We start from the raw sequence: 16,679 nt of genomic DNA on the forward strand, positions 1-16,679 counted from the left end.
TGAATTTTCAAGATTATTATATGCACTTCTGAGGAAATTATAAGGACAAATCAAAGTATCATTAATGTGTAGTTTAGTGTTCCAGTGCTACGTACAGACTTATAACACAAAAAGACATTGAAGTTCTAATTTACACCTATTATTCCTTCAGAGATATCATGGAACAAAGTCTAAAACAACAAGAGGAAGTATAAGCCAGAATCTGAAACTTACAACATAAAATTTCCCTTCAATGTGATTTTTGATTTATATTATTAAAGGCAAGCATCACTGCATGGTCCACACACCTGATGCTCTTATTCATACAAAAATATCTAGCAGATTGTCAAGCTGTCGGTTTTAACAGAAATACCGTAGATAAATTCTATCTGTAAGTTGTGGCAAAGTGATATCCATATACATAAAAACTGAAACACTCATATTCTAAAAGGTACTCATAACATGCATCAGACAGATACTTCTAAGAATTGATTCCTTCCAACCAGAGATGTTTTCCAGTGAATTATAACTGCAATTTCCTATAAAATGCTTTGAGGAACTGCCTTAAGTCTGTAACTGTACAAACAGTTCAAGAAAATAAAAAGGTTTTTTCCTTTTATCTACGGAACAGAAATCTGAACACTTAAAAACTATAAAGGATTTTGCTTATTGAGCTATACGCCTTTCAGAATGAACTTCATTCAGTGCCTTTGTCCACATAAGCTCATCAAGAAATCGCATCAATATTTAAAATTAAAAGGGAGACTTGGAAAAATGAGTATTTGCAAGAAGGTGACCACAAGCAGTAGCAAATCCAATTCTACAACTCTAAAATAAATCTAATCTTTAATAACTTATTTCATATAAGGTGTTAATTTCACCTAACTTTAAATTCCTATAAGTTAAATTTATGCTAAGGTAGTGCTCCAGATCTCTCTGTAGCAAATGAAGAGAGACAGGCACATCAAGTGGTTGATTCATCTCATCCTAAAATAGCTATTTAAGATAGATGGGATTAAATTCATTATTGAAGTGCCTATTTTTTTCCATTACTTTCAGTAATCATCTAGCCGCTTGACCGGAATAAGATGCCTAGTTTTTTGAATGACTACATATCAGCAAGATGAATTCCAACCACACAGAGACTTGCTTCTGACAGCAACTTGTTTCTCACAGTAAGGTATGAACTAGATGACTTTGCAAATATTTGGGTTCACTGGAACCTAATATACAAGACACTTGGAACCTAATATACAAAATAATTAACTAATAACTACTTTTCCGTCTAGCAATCCCATTCAGAATGGATTAAATATATCAAAAAAAAAAAGCAGACAGCTAAAGGTCTAAAGATTTTACCTGAATAAGATGGCAACTTCATTGTCTTCTTTTACATAGAATTTAAAATTCCCAAATCTAAATAAAGTCTGTTGATCCAGATGCCTGCAAAAACCCTCACAGAAGTCAGTAGAGGAAATATGAGCAGAGAGTTGTAACATAATAATCTAGGCATAACTTGTTATATATTTTAATATTAAACAAAAAATTTATTGCTTGATGGCTCACGTACAGACATCAGCTGATAAAGGAAAGCTACATGGGAAACTGAGCAAAGACTAAAGAGAAAGAAGGAGAGGTTTGAGATATCACCTCATTCTGTTCAGCTCACTCTCTAAACACAGTAATGGGCACCCTTGAGAAATAGGCCAGAAGCAAAATAGGACAAGTGACCTAAACCGAACTGTCACATGATCCTGCGAAGAGAACAACATTTAATACCCCAGTTTTCTTCTCTGAATTCTCTCTAAAATTCCTTTCAGGAATAAACTAAAGCCTCAAGAGAGACAGGAAGTAGAAAGAGAATACTGTACATGTTGATTTGTAAATAGTAATCAACAAAACCTACCAACAAATTACATTTACAGCACACTCCTGCATCTCCCAATTTAATAACTGGGCACCTTGATCTCTATAAAAATATACAGACTGCATGTCTGCAGTTGGGATCGTATAGCTAATTCACTGCTACATCCCCAGATAATGCTGTATTACCTCTTTAGTCATAAAATCATTGACCCTTGCTTGTGGAGCTCAAATTGTGGAAAGCCTAGACATTGAGCAGTAACCCAGGAAAAGAGCTTTCTTCAGCAGAACAGATAGAAAATGCAGATATATACGTTTGTTTGAAATCATGGGGTATTTAAATTCAACCTCCTTATGACATTCCTGTAAACAATGACCAGCCATAACCAAGAAGTTTGAGGACTCTAGGTTTGGAAAATGTCACTTGCCAATGTGAGTAACATAATTAAAGGAAACTTAACTCCAAATTATTAACCCACAAAGCTATTCAAGTATGATCAAATAATTTATTTTTACCTCTCCCCTCTTTCATTCAAAAGAGACTCTTCCATAATGTCTATTTTAAATAAGACCTGATAAGAGACTAGGGATGCATCTCAAGCAGAAAATATGGTCGCTTATCGTAAGAGAGGAAACGGAAGGAAAGACTACAGGCTGCTCTGCTTGCAGATGACTCAAAATGAATTTATTTTCATTTAGAAGGCATCAGTGCCCCTTTATAGCATTTCTTAACCAGATACTTATCATATTTCTGATTCTAACTCTTTTCTTTATTTCAATTATTCTAGAAGAGTATTACAGACATTCAGCCTCCTACTTATTCGTCAATTCTTGATGTGGCTGTTCTTTCAGTCAGATGTCTAGGATACCTCATGCTGCCTCCAGTAATTCTTACACCACAGCTGGCCTGCCATTCCTTGAAATAGACAGTGAATCTACTACTGCAGAAAACAGGAAAGGGTAAAAAGAGGAGAGCAGACACTTAAAAATCCAGTATTAACGTTTCTCTGATGAGGCCTGGCCACTTATTGCTCTGGTGCATACTCTAATAATGTCTCCATGTAGTTCAAGAACTCTATTCTGTTACAGTGGCACGTGCTTTCTCATACTGTACCATTAAAGTTATTGTAACAACAAAAATTATCATTCTGTGAAAGAACTCGGCTGTGAAAAAAAACAAGAAATAGTATAAAAGAGATGAAACAAACCAAGGAAAGACTATGGCACTTTGAACAATCCTCGACGGAGCTTTGAGATTTGGCTACTATGAAAAAGCAAGCAACTGAACAAAAGCTGCACTAGCAACTAAAGCCCAAGACCCAAATGAAAACAGGAAATAGCTTTAACTGACCACCAAAGACGCAGTAAAACAGCAAACACACTATTAAGGAATCAAAGACAGCAAGATGACATATAATGGCACTAGAAATTGAATCAGCACACTGTATACCGAGCAGCAACATGAAGCAGAACAGGAAATAGTAAAGATTTAGCAAGAGTAAGAATCTCCCAAGATATTAATATCGCTGACCTCTAAGATTAATTAATTAAAAACACCCAGAAAATAAACCCACCAAAGGTATTCTAAGTCCTGCAGTTCAGATGTCATAGTAACATAGTTCATCTAAATGTAGCTCATTTGACATTACTTCAGAAAAACTAAAAAAGAATAATTCTAGCAAACAAATACCAGTAACATTGGGCTAAAAGACGTTTGCAAGCTCATAAATTAGTTTGATGAAATGACTAATCTTATTCTAATAAAAAGTGTTCATTCATTATTATTATCTCTTCCAAAGGTATAACAAAATAATTAATAAACATTAAAATAATTGTTATACAAGTTCTACAGAAAGAATTATTTCCAAGTACATTGTTGGTTAATAATCTGTTATGTTGGTAGAAGAGTACTTTCAGTTTTTTTAAAGATAGCAGTTTAAATTCATCATGAGGGTCTATAAAATTATTACATATTATACTTCTATTGTTGTATTTTTTTCAAGCATTAAAGTAACTCTTCAGAAGCTAGATCAGTACCACTCACTTGTTAAAGAACAACTATAGGAACTAACCTGTATGTTTGAACACTCCCTTTCACCAAGAAAACCTATGCTATGACTTTAAGCTACTTCTAAGCCTTTGTGAGCAAACAACTCTTCTCAGGATAGAAAAAAATATCTGTATGAAGTAGTGCATGTCAATTCCAAAGTGGCCTGCATTCTTTTAGTCCAAGATTTTTTTGCCTTCTCTCTGGTCTAGTATTAAGTTACGTCTTATGGTGGGGACTTCTATCATTTCCACTGAAAGATTTTTACAGAGATAAATACAGACATCTTCATGCCTTACTTTGTTTCATATCATTTCCAGTTTTACTCCCACATATAATGCTATGTAACACTGGATGTGGTATTAAATACATTTCAAATGTGAGGTGACGGTTGTTATTTAGACAAACTTGCCACTTAATAAAAATTATATAAAGTTAAATCATTTGGTTTTCTTTTTATAAGTCAATCTCTGTCAACTGCTTATAACCTTCTTTCTTGAAGTTCATCATTCTTATCTTTTTAGTCATGGTGTGTCCACCACGAAACATAATGCTCTATGCAGAGTCGCACTCTGGCATACAGACAGAGACAGTATTACCTGCCTCTCCTCAGCTATACTGTCCCTGTGGATTCCACCTCCAATTGCACTGGACTTGTTGCTGACACACATTATTATAACCCTACGTCTAAACTACAACCACACTACCACAATTACATTTCATTGCTATGTTTCATTCTCAGAGTGAATACTTGTATGAATCGACTTTCAGAACATCCTCTGACAAAAAATGCTGTATTACTATACTGAAAGGATTATTTAACTTCTGTTACCTTTCTGATCAAATTAGCACACCCTCTCCAGGAGCCAGCTGTTCCGTGAATGGCAAAGCCAGCACGAGACTAGTTGTTTACTCTGCCTCAGCCCACAGTACCTTCAGTTTTCTATTCTCTTGGTTATCAAAACACACCAAACTACTGTCACATGACAGCATGTACTGCAGCCTATTTGGAAGATAACCTTTCAGCTGAGCTTGAAAACTTTTCTCACCAAGTAGATTAAATTGTGTTGCTACTCGCTACCCATCACCAAATTTTCACACACATTGAAAGAACATAAACTCTCAATTTTTTTAAATCAGTGAAATGTTTCAGAGGTGTTTCTGGAGGAGAAATGTTTCTGGAGGAAGAAAGAACCGCTGGGAAAACTGGTAATCAGTTTGATCATATAGCATCATAAAGCAGGCTAACAATTAAGTACGTATGAAAGTACAACACTCTCCCTCATCTTAAATTATCCTTCCAAACACAAAAATGCCTTAAATAAGTGAAAATTTTATCATGTCACCAGAATAAGCAATGAGAAAAAACCACCTACTGCAGATCTCTGCATGAAATCATATCACAATATCGATTTATGCAGCGCTCTCACAAGGTATGGCTAAAACCAGAAGCAGTGACCAGTACTAGAAAAGAAATTTGGGTCACTATCACAGTATGCAGACTGACTGCATAGTCCATAAACAGACACTAAGATCAAGGAATATCTTCTTTTCCACAGCAGAGAAGATGAGGGACACAAGTAAAATAGTACCTCTAATTACCACTGAGAGTTTTCTCAAAACACCACAAAGAGAAAACACCTCAACTTTAGCACAAAAAGCCAAATCTTACACAACATGGTTCTGTGTATCAGTTTTCCAACATTTTAGGACAATTATGTTTCAGAAAGATCAAGTTAGTTCACCAACTAACATGGAACATTCTCACCTACTTCTTAATGATACCTGAGGGATCTGCTCTTCTTCACAGTTTCCTAACAGCTTTTCAAGATCAGTCAAGTTCTCAAGGAATTATGATGAGATTCTCTATTCCATCACAATCTCAAAATTTACTTCATTACCCAGACTTTTTCTAAAATTTCTGTATACATACACAATTCCAAAAGCAGTTATCATAGCCAAGACTTAGTTACCTTCTACTTATATCTCTTGATCTGTTGTCGATACATCCCCTTCATAAGTTACAATTCTTTTTGTGAAACAAATAAATGGCAGGTATACATGAAAGGAAACATCATTCTCTAGAACTACTTACAATTTGCTACATCTCTTCTGAGAAGGCCTTCGAGACAGCAGGATAATAAAGACTCTGTCACCACTAACTTGGAGCAGATTGTTTCTGGTGACTTATGAGATGGAAAAAGACTGCAGAATTCATTACCAATTCCCTAAAGCAGTCTTTTCCTCAATTTTTAATGTATTAAGTGTAAACACATCCATTTAATATATTTGGTATTCTAAACATACACATTGCTGGATTTTTTAATTCAAGGACATAACCAATTAAAAGGAATTTAATTAGTATGATAGTAGAATAAAACTTAGTATGAAGTAGAATTAAAAACCATCACAATTACAAAGCATAATTATATAAGCCCCTCTCTAAACATAAAACAGTATCTGCTGTTATTTTATGATGCCACAGTTTTAAAAATAATTGCATTAGCAAATTGATTCAGTCAACCCCAAATACAAACATGTTTGGTACGTATAGTGATATGTTTTAATCTGAACTACTCTGCATAATGCTGCATAGCCAAATTTAAACACTAAGCATTAGACACTACTTTTGACATTTATTATTTTGGTTTTGTACTATATTGTCTGCTCCATGAAGGGTAGGTTGCATCTCAAACTCCCCAGGATTATTATCCTGTCAATTCAGAAGAATGCAATTTTTGCCACTCTAAAATGGCAATGCTGTCTCACGGTTCTTTCTCTTCCCTCCTTTCCTTTTCTTTTTTTTTATGCAGGAACTAATATTTCTGCTCTTGGTGGGTATGCATTCCCAATATTTTGATTATTTTATAGCCCTTCACATCTACTTAAATCATACAAAAAAAAAACCAACCAAAAAAAAAAATCTAGTCCAAGCACTGATGAAGTCTATGGGCTCTGACTGCTGTTTCATGACTTGTGTTAAAATACTCAGTCAGTTCACCTCATTCCTTGTGAACAGGTTTCCATATCAAAAAGCCCACTGTCACACATATTACTAACCAAGTACCCTGAAGGTGGCATCCAGTACATTCAGCCATTTGCCAAGCCTTTTTAACATTTTTAAATTATTATGACATTGGAAAGACTTCCATGCTTTAGCCTGTTGTTTTAAATACTACTCAAAAACATGTTTTAAATACAAAGACATCACTACTGTGTCCTTGTTCTTTTTTCTGACTGCAGACAGGCAAGGATCACTGCTTCCATGATTTTTCCTGTGGAATAGAACTGACAGTAATGTCCCAAAAGACCACTTACTGAGAGACTGCAACATATAAGTGACATTTTATCCTCATGCCTGCGTCCAAATAACTGGTCAAAGAGGTAGAAAAAGAACTGTGAAAGTCCTAGCTCCAACGTGAACTTCCATGTACGAAGACAGGGTATGAGAATAATAATAAATGTGGTATAAGCAAACATTTAAAACAAACAAAAAAAAGAAAAAAAAAGAAAGAGTATTTACATCTACAGAACACTACTCTCAAATAAAAATTTCCTACAAAATGGGAAAAGACCCAAAGACATCAGTGACAGAATTTAACAGGAAAAAAAGAAACTAATGTAGATAGTTTAAGAAAATTACAACTCAATTACAACTCCTGAGGGACATGGGCATGGTTTGGAACCTCACACCTTTAAAGACCCATATCTGTTGTGTAGAAGAGCACAATAACTTCCCATCAACAGCTTCTCTGCCCAGTTATAACTGAACAAAACAAATGAATTATTTCAGAGCAGCTGAAAAAGATGGCACATAACTAGCTACACCAAACTCTTACTACACTTAACTATCCAAACTATCGCTCACAGATTGTGCATCACTCAGAGACTGTGCTTCTTCAGGATTATTTGGAGAATCAGTTAAGGCAGCCTTGCAATCACCTTACTTTTGCTCACTAAGAAGCATCATAAGCATTAGTCTTCAAGGTATGTGACTTGAATATTTAACACACTACAAGGACTCACTCCTGAAGCCATTTTAGGATTTAGCAATTTCTAGGGATTAAGTGTCAGTTATCATTCTGGCACTAGGAAATCACAAATAACAACTTCAAAAGTGGCAACATGAATTAGACTGAACTGCTGAATACCCGAGTTCTTGACTCTCCCTTTTAATTCAGAAGAGCCACCAGTAGCTCCCCCAGTAGCTTGGAACCTTTAATTACTTATTACAAGCACACAGGCCAAGCATTCTGGCAGGTATATGGCCATGACAGCAGAAAAGATGACTGCTGGTCACCACAGCAGAAAAGAAGACTGACATCGAAAATTCCTCTTAACTTCTGAGAAAGATACTGTCAGTGCCCCAGCAAGTGTAGTGGCCTTAAAAGAAATTTAGGATGAAACCACTTCCAGTTTTATTTAGGATATAATGTTCTGTCAGGTTTTTTTCCTTATTGGCAGGCATTTTGTAAATTAAAAGTTCTGATGAAAACAGAAAACAATATCATAGACTGCATGCTGTGCAACATTCTTTGTTTGTTTATGTGTCATTCATTGTAGTTTTCTTTTTCTACTCTCTATGCCAAATAAACTTCACTTTATTTACAGGAGTTAGAATTGGTAATTTATAGTAGTGGGAATAAAAGCGCCAGAAAGTCCCTAAAAGAAGAAAACCAACTTCTGAACTTAGAAAGCTGGACACTGAGTAGAAGCAACAGAATGACTCTGAATAGAGGGAACAGCAGCTGTATGTAAAAAGTTGTTGCAAAGAAGCTGGAAGAAGCCCGTGCCGGAATGAGGAATATTTGGATCTGCAAGGCTTCAGCTGAACATATTGTAAACATATTTCCTTAATAAGGCAGTAGTTAGGGTAGGCAAAGCTTAACCAGTAATGTTGCAAATGGAGGGACCCAGAACTGTGGCACAGATTAGCAATTCCTTAATCGGTGTCTGATGTTAGCATTTCAATCAACAGAAATTCTCATCTTAAATGGTAGGCCTAGAACACATCAATTCCTGTTAGATGCATACTGAACTTGTGCTTTCCACAATTTATATTTTTACCTAGATTCTATTTGCCCCCTTTTGTTCCTAATACAGTAACCTCAATTAACAGGCATGTTTGTTATTTATACATCATGCACCACAAAAATCAATAGTCTGTCCTGCCCACAACTACTTTTGCTTGAGAGAATCTGGCATGCATGTATACTCTAAATTATATACATTGTTTACATATTGAGGGGAAGCTTTTGGCTAGGAAATGTTTTTTATTCCTGGGTCTTAAGAAAACAAAGCACAAATCAGTAGTAATCTAGGAACTTATGTAGCTATATTGGTACCACAATTTAAAGCAATGTGGTTCCTCACTTTGGCTTCCTCACAAATGGGATGCCAAAGGAAACTGCAGCTCATTCAGCAGACTGAATAACGTATTGTCTAAAGCAAAATTTTAGAGCAGTCATTTATGTGTTTACTAAGCTTAAATTGCAAACAATGTGTGTCATGATTTTCCACCATTGAAAATTTCAAACTTCAGAAATACTTTTAATTATTAAAACCAAACGCCTACTGATCCAAAACAAACCCAATTTCAAATATTTTTCAGAAGGTAAGTTGTACACATGTACAATGTAACTGAACATGGAAGCCACAATTACATTAAAAGCCACTAAAATTAATTTATATGGTTTACATATATCTTTTTATATCTTGAAAACACATTTCTTTATCCATAAGGATATAGATAGATAGATAAGTTACTATACAACCTCAGTTACTTCATCTTTGCACCAACTAAACTTACAGTAAACACCACGTGCAAGAATAGGCAACAGCAAAATAGGCAGGCGACCAATTGTTGCAGAGTAGCTGTAGTTGTGTAACTTGCACATTACTCCATTGTAACTTGCCTGACTGCTCCAAAAAATAACCTTGAAGACAGAAGTCATTGGACTGAATGTTGTATGCAGGAGTACTTACCATGAGTAGAGAATGGTTCCCACTACTGATGCAAGTTTGCTGTTTTCTTGCTTTTGCTTTGCAAGGCCAAAGTCAGCTACAATAAAGAAAAAAAAGATTCATACATCAATAACCATCCTCTTTGCATGACAATCGGTGCTGGTTCACAACAGCTGAAAAGTTTGGGGAGTGTGGAAGGGAGGTTTGGGATTGCTTTTTTAATTTTTACACTTCGCAGTCCTGGGCCATACTATCTTTCTATCTCTACACTAATCAACTTATGTTTGAATCAGGCCTCCCAGCTTTAAAAAATATTATAAACATATCTCTGATGCTTTCAATTTAAACTACATGACTGGTTTCAGGTTTCTATTAATATATTCCAATAAACCGTATGACAATGGTAAGTATCTAATAAGCAGTGATCTAATGCCCAAATTAATGGAAAAAAAATGTAATGAAGGTAGTGATTATTTTGTTTTCCTTAAAATTATGACAGCTGGGAAGGGCAGACTTTCTCAGAAATTCAATTTCAAAGGAGTATGGGGGGTGTGTGCCTAGTATCTGAATAGTTCCTGTTCAAAGATTGCATTTGGTAAGAAATAATGGTGAACTTACCTTGTGATAAAAGTTGTAGATTTAAATGATCATGCAATTATGTTAATGTAAATGCCTTTTATGTCATTATCAGGTAGTCTTTCATAAAATTGTCACACAGTCTTTAGAGATGATATTTTTAATCTAAGTTCCATGCAAAAAGTTTGAGGTTTTTTTTCAATTCAGTACTCTACTGCTGCCTCAATGCAACAGTGCAGCTAAGATACGCCACACTTTATTAAATATAAGCACAGAGAGCAAGAGAAAATCACAGAACCATAGAATTGTTTAGGTTGGAAAAGACCCTTAAGATCATTGAGTCCAACTGTAAGCCTAACACTGCCAAGCCCACCACTAAACCATGTCCCTCAGCACCACATCTACATGTCTTTTAAATACCTCCAGGGATGGGGACTCAACCACCTCCCTGGGAAGTCTGTTCCAATGCTTGACAACCCTTTCAGTGAAGAAATTTTTCGCAATATCCAATCAAAACCTTCCCTGTTGCAACTTGAGGCCATTTCCTCTTGCCCTATCACCTGTTACTTGGGAGAAGAGACCAACACCCACCACGCTACAACCTCCTTTCAGGTTCTTATTCAATGGTCAGCGATTGAGCACACCTTTCCTGCTGACACTGAGTTGGGCAGGAGCGTTGATCTGCTTGGAGGTAAGAAGGCTCTACAGAGGGATCTCAGCAGGCTGGATCAATGGTCCAAGCCCAACTGTATGAGTTTCAACAAGGCCAAATGCTGGGTGGTCATGCACTTGTGTCACAAGCACCCCATGCAACGCTACGGGCTTGGGGAAGTGTGGCTGGAAAGCTGCCGAGCAGAAAAGGACCTGGGAGTGGTGGTTGACAGTCGTCTGAACCTGAGGCGGCAGTGTGCCCAGGTGGCCAAGGCAGCCAAGAGCATCCTGGCTTGTATTAAAGTCTGTTAATAAATTTTGGATTGTAATACTACTTCAGAACTGGGAAGATTTTGTGTGGTAAATAATATATTGTTCAGAATATTTTAAGGCTCGTGTTCTACTTGGACAGAGCCCATAGCATTCCTATTCCAATTGTTTTTACAGTGAGATAGTTCACAAACATTTTAGTTCCGAACATCTCATCAAAAAAAGCTGCAGATCAGAAGAAACACAGGTAAGAAAAATTAGTTTCTGTTGACTCTTGTTCAGTGCGAGCCTCAAGGGTCTGAAAAGGAGTAGGTCTCTCATTCAAAAAGGGTCTTTGATAAGAAAGCCAAATCTAGGTACCCATCCCAGAGATCTTTTTTTTTTTTTTTTTTTTTTTGAACAAAATGTTCACAGATGGACTAGCTCTGCAGTGCTTGGAAAATATAACCAGAAAGAATGCTAAAATAACAGGATCCCTGAGAAGCCTCCCTTTTGGCCTGAAGTTAAGACAGTCCTCAGGGAATATTAATCCCAGAAGGACCAGAGGTTTTTGCAATGTTAACACTTCCCTGGATTAATTGGGGTGAATATTTCTAAATTCCATCCTTTGGAATCCTTCACATAATATTCTATGAACAAAGAGTATTAAGACATTACATCAATCAATAAATTCAGTTCCTGGTGCTTGAAAGGTTTAGGAAAGGAAAGAGGAGAGCCAGACATCTTGGTTCTGGAAGGAGTCTATTTTAATACATTAGTGATTATCTGGAAAAAAGAAAGCAAGGGAAAAATCAGCCAGATGGAGTAAATATATTCTCTTTCTTTTAGGCTCAGGTCCTCAGAAAGAGAGGGAAAAAACCTGTTTCACAGGCAATAACTTTTTCCAAATTCTGCTAAACCATCTTGACACCAGTAAGAAGCTCCTAAATAGGACTGGTGCTACTAGAGCTAAGGAATGTAAAGCACTGGACAATCAACTTTACATCAGAAATAAATGCTTTGTCTTAGCTTTTTCAAATCCATAATACAGAATTGAATGAAAAGGAACTGGCAAATTGCTTCTTTTAATTTATTTAGGCATCTGTCTGCTGCTTATAAATTGGTCTACGCTTTTAATACTCCAGGATTCTTTATTTGGCATTTGATGCAAAAAGTTGCTACAATAACTAACAAACAAATTACATGATTTCTGAGAACTGTGAGAGGCCTGCCTCCCATACCATTAAATGAAGATAAGGCTAACTATAAAGGTGACCCCTATTAATTAGTATTAATTGTTTCATCTGTGAACTGAGACTTGATTAATGAGGACCCATTGTGACAATTCATATTTAGCAGTTCCCTGAAAGAGCTTCACACCATAGCAGTATGTCTTCTTGAAGCTGGAACAGAATTGTGGGAGAAAGATAACTCAATACTTGCTTAGCTTCTTATGAACTTTACCCAAGTGTCAGCTTTTAGCTCAGGGAGAGACCTACCACCACTGGGTCCCTATTGAACAGTTTCTTCTACTCTGAAAGGCTCAAGATGAGACAAAACCACTTTACTTCAGTAAGTTTGCAACTGCAATCAAGAAAGTTTGTCAGCAACTTACTGAGTTACTGTGATCGGGAAGATAAAAATAGTACTTTAATTCTATTTCCATAAAAGCGTATCCTAAAATCAAGTTAATTTGCAATCTAATCAACAGTAGTACATACTTATTCTACTCTTTTCCATCAATAGAATGGGAACAGAATTAATTTCTCATCATTCCCAAATACACCTTCTAGCTATTCTATCATTCTCCTTTCTGTGTTCTAATGCCAATGCTTCGTAAACTCGGTCCACTATCTGTCAGGTTTGTGAAGCTTGTAACTTCTGCACTAAGAACATTAGCATTGATCCACACCTAGAACTGAGATTTGTAGAGAGTGCTATTGAACCACCAATAGTGTCCAGAATGTTTGGTTTACGGTGTGAACGTAAACAAGTTGCAAATTCCACTCAGCCTATTAGGGAAGCTCAGAAAATGAAGTACTACGAGCATTTCCTTGAATCTTAGTATGAAGGGTAGCGATTCTGATAATGAAGACTGATTAAATGAGCCATATAATCTGCAAAAAAAGTAGCACTGATTCAAGTGACACTGAAAAGTAGTGACTAACATCCAACAGACACTAGTTATATCGACTTTATCTCATGGCCACTGCTTCTCTGGGCATAGCACAGAATCAAGAGCCAATAGGTCTTTTAAAAATTGCACTCAACAAGCAAGTAGTCTGAGTTACAAAATTAACAGGTAGCTTTCTTCCAGCATCCAGCATCTATTTGAAATTTTCAAGTCTCATTTGCTTCACCATTCTGACACTTCATGGCTGCCTGCCATGAATAGAAGTATTTCAGACGGGTGAGTTGTCTCAAAATTAGTATTCTGCTGATATGTATAATTCTAGGTTTCAGTTCCACATAGATCCTTTCTGCTGCTATTGTATCATGTGTACTAAACATTAAACAGAGCATGCCACACAAAAGAGTGTATGAAATTCCTCACAATTCTCCTTGATATCAGATATGAAAGGTGTCACAGTGATTCCACACAGCCCTCTCTGACCATCAAGATCTAAACCTTGCTGCAACTAAATGACACTGAGGAAAAGTGATGATGTTCAGAGTCTTCTGTTTTGTCCTACAAACAGATGCAGCTGTGGAGCTCTAAACAGAAATATGCTGTGCTAGAAACAAAACCGAGCTGCAGTAAAATATAGCTGCAATAACAGCAGATACACACTTTCAATTCAGAAAGCTGTTAACTTCCAACGTTTTATGTAAAAAGGCTGGGCAGATTAGACTGACAGCCACAGATAATATTGGTTCAATGGATTTCTAAAATCTTATACAAAACAACTTTCATTCAGGCTGTGCCTAAAATTCTTTTTTGTGTGTGTCAGAAATTATAAATCAGACATTCAACCTGACCAGAGTTGTACTGTCCCAGTAACACTTTGCTACTAATTTAAAATTAGATGTTTTACAAAATTCAGGTTAGCATGATTTAGTATTTATATTTTTGTAGTATTTGTAGGTCTACCAATTATGATTAATGCTGTATCAACATAAGAGATGGCAGTTATGGCCCCCTTCCAATCAAATTTATATCAGAAATAAAACAGTACAAATGAGCAGGGGTTGGCAGTTCCAGAGACTAGATGACAACAGCATGCTTAAAGTTCTCTACAGTCAGAAACAGAGATCTTGTTATCACCACTAGCCTGGCTACGATCAGATTGTAAATGTCTGATTCCATTTGCAACAACACACAACTTACAAGAGCCTGAAAAAGATTGGGATAATTCAGATTTAATTGACACGTGTAAGAGATGTCATAGGAAAGGCAAAGGAAGTCATATAATCTTCACATTAGAGTGAAGCACACCCTGGCCTTAGGACTTTCATTTGTATCTTGCATAAGTTTAAAAATAAATAAATAAATAAAAGACTTGGACAAGGAGAGTTTCTAATCACACTGGATATTTAAGAAAAAGAAAATACAGCATGACTCTACAGATTCAAAAATTCTTCCTAGTATTACCTCAGGAAAAACCTATAGAGATGATATTCAGACACCACGTCCAGAAAAGGCCCCTCATAGCTTAATCTTACGTTGTGCCGGGCCAGTTGCAGAGTTCTCTACCTATATGAATTCTATTTTTCAACCACCTTTCACTATAGGTCCCTGCCTACCAAGTTCTGCTGGAATTGCTCTACAAGGGGCACCTGTAGAACATTTCTCCACGAATTCAGGACAAGCAAGAATAATTCTTTTGCAGGTTTATTTTTTTCTGTGCTGACAGCAAGGTGGCAATATCTCCCACACTATGCACTCCTTTCCTTTTCAAACAACGTAAACTCAGAAACTATATGAGAGGTCTTCATGGCATTTGGCATGTGAGTGGCTCAGTTCTCACCTACATGGTGAGAAACGCCTACCTCTGAGTCCCAGAACTTTCTTAAAGCAGTTCAATGTTGGGGCTACTGCATAGCCACACATGGTACAGAATGAAAGTCTTAGCCTATAGAAGCAGTTCGCTCCAGTGCATTGCTCACTTTCCTCTTTTTTTTCCTTTTTTGTTTTTAATCAAAATCTACCATGAGAGTCTGAAACTAAGGCATCTCTCTAAAGTCAGCATATTTGAAGAATGTTTGTTACAGAAGAACAAGCTGCCTTTGATATAATGCCAGCCTGCAGATTCTCACAGCAAAAGATTAACAGAAGTTACTATTTCCAGAAGGACTGGTTGAGGAAAAGAAAAAAAGAGCAACATTGTAAGATATACAAGCTGCTTCTATGAAGCAAAATAATTTGGACCATTGGAGACCATATCTTAATTACATAGTCACACAACAGTGCTTCACAGGTAGTCCACAGGAATAACGCTCTAGTTAGATCGAGACCAGTTTCGGACAGTTTTGAGATTTGAAACCCTCCAGAAAAATTGAACTCTCTTTAGGATGACTATGTAGCTTGTAAACATAGAACTACAGCTCTCTGTAGATCTTAGAGCAGACCTTCTTTATAAAAGCCGACAGGCTTTAAATTCACTGCGGAAGCAGATGTAAGATTTCTCAATACTTGAGCATACACTTCCACCTTCCTCTGACATTTTGTATTAACTTTCATCTCAAACCACTTGAAATTCTTAAGTGTATGGTACACTAATCCACAAATACTGTGAGATATAATTATCAAGATCACAAATGGTCCAGTCTTTGGGGTACGTACACTGTATGAGTCAGGCATAATACCACAGCATGCACCAATACAGTACATATTTATTGTCATTGGAAAGAAAGTAAATTATTTTTAATTTCATTAAGGTTGTAAAACAACAAGGCTCAGTAAAATTCGGAAGCAATAGATAAAAGGTCCTCAGCTCCCTCCAAAAATTCAATGTACACTGGTACTAATTAAAGTACTAAATAAAGTAAGTGTTTGTTTAAATATTGCAATAGTTTCAAACCAATCACTGTAGAAATGGACCAAATAAGTTTCAGTTCTTCCAATTTTCCTCCACTCCTGTAAATCTTTGACAGAAATATAAATGCTTTTCAGTGGCAATTTTGAGCCTACATTTGGAAGTACATTTACATTTCTTTATACCTAGATTGGACCAGAGATAAGGAAAAGGTGTTAAATCAAGACAAGAGTGCCCCTCAGTGGCAGTATGTTGATACAAAACACAACTATATGATACTTTACTTTAAAATAATATTATGAATCTTTATTTTCATCGCTCAGGGATAAATACGCCATTAAACCACCTTATTTCAAAACTGTATCATTACTCAG

General features: G+C 36.3%; 1 protein-coding gene across 1 annotated transcript in view; it reads right to left on the reverse strand.

The window, feature by feature from the left end:
• The window catches only part of NEK10 (NIMA related kinase 10), an 87,170-nt gene that overhangs the window by 45,887 nt on the left and 24,604 nt on the right, over positions 1-16,679 (reverse strand). The window contains exon 22 of the mRNA XM_063325215.1: positions 9,875-9,950. Within this exon, the coding sequence (XP_063181285.1) occupies positions 9,875-9,950 (76 nt within the window). The remainder of the gene's footprint in view (positions 1-9,874; positions 9,951-16,679) is intronic.

The sequence above is a fragment of the Chroicocephalus ridibundus genome, chromosome 2, assembly GCF_963924245.1.
Source record: "Chroicocephalus ridibundus chromosome 2, bChrRid1.1, whole genome shotgun sequence".
Classification (NCBI taxonomy): domain Eukaryota; kingdom Metazoa; phylum Chordata; class Aves; order Charadriiformes; family Laridae; genus Chroicocephalus; species Chroicocephalus ridibundus.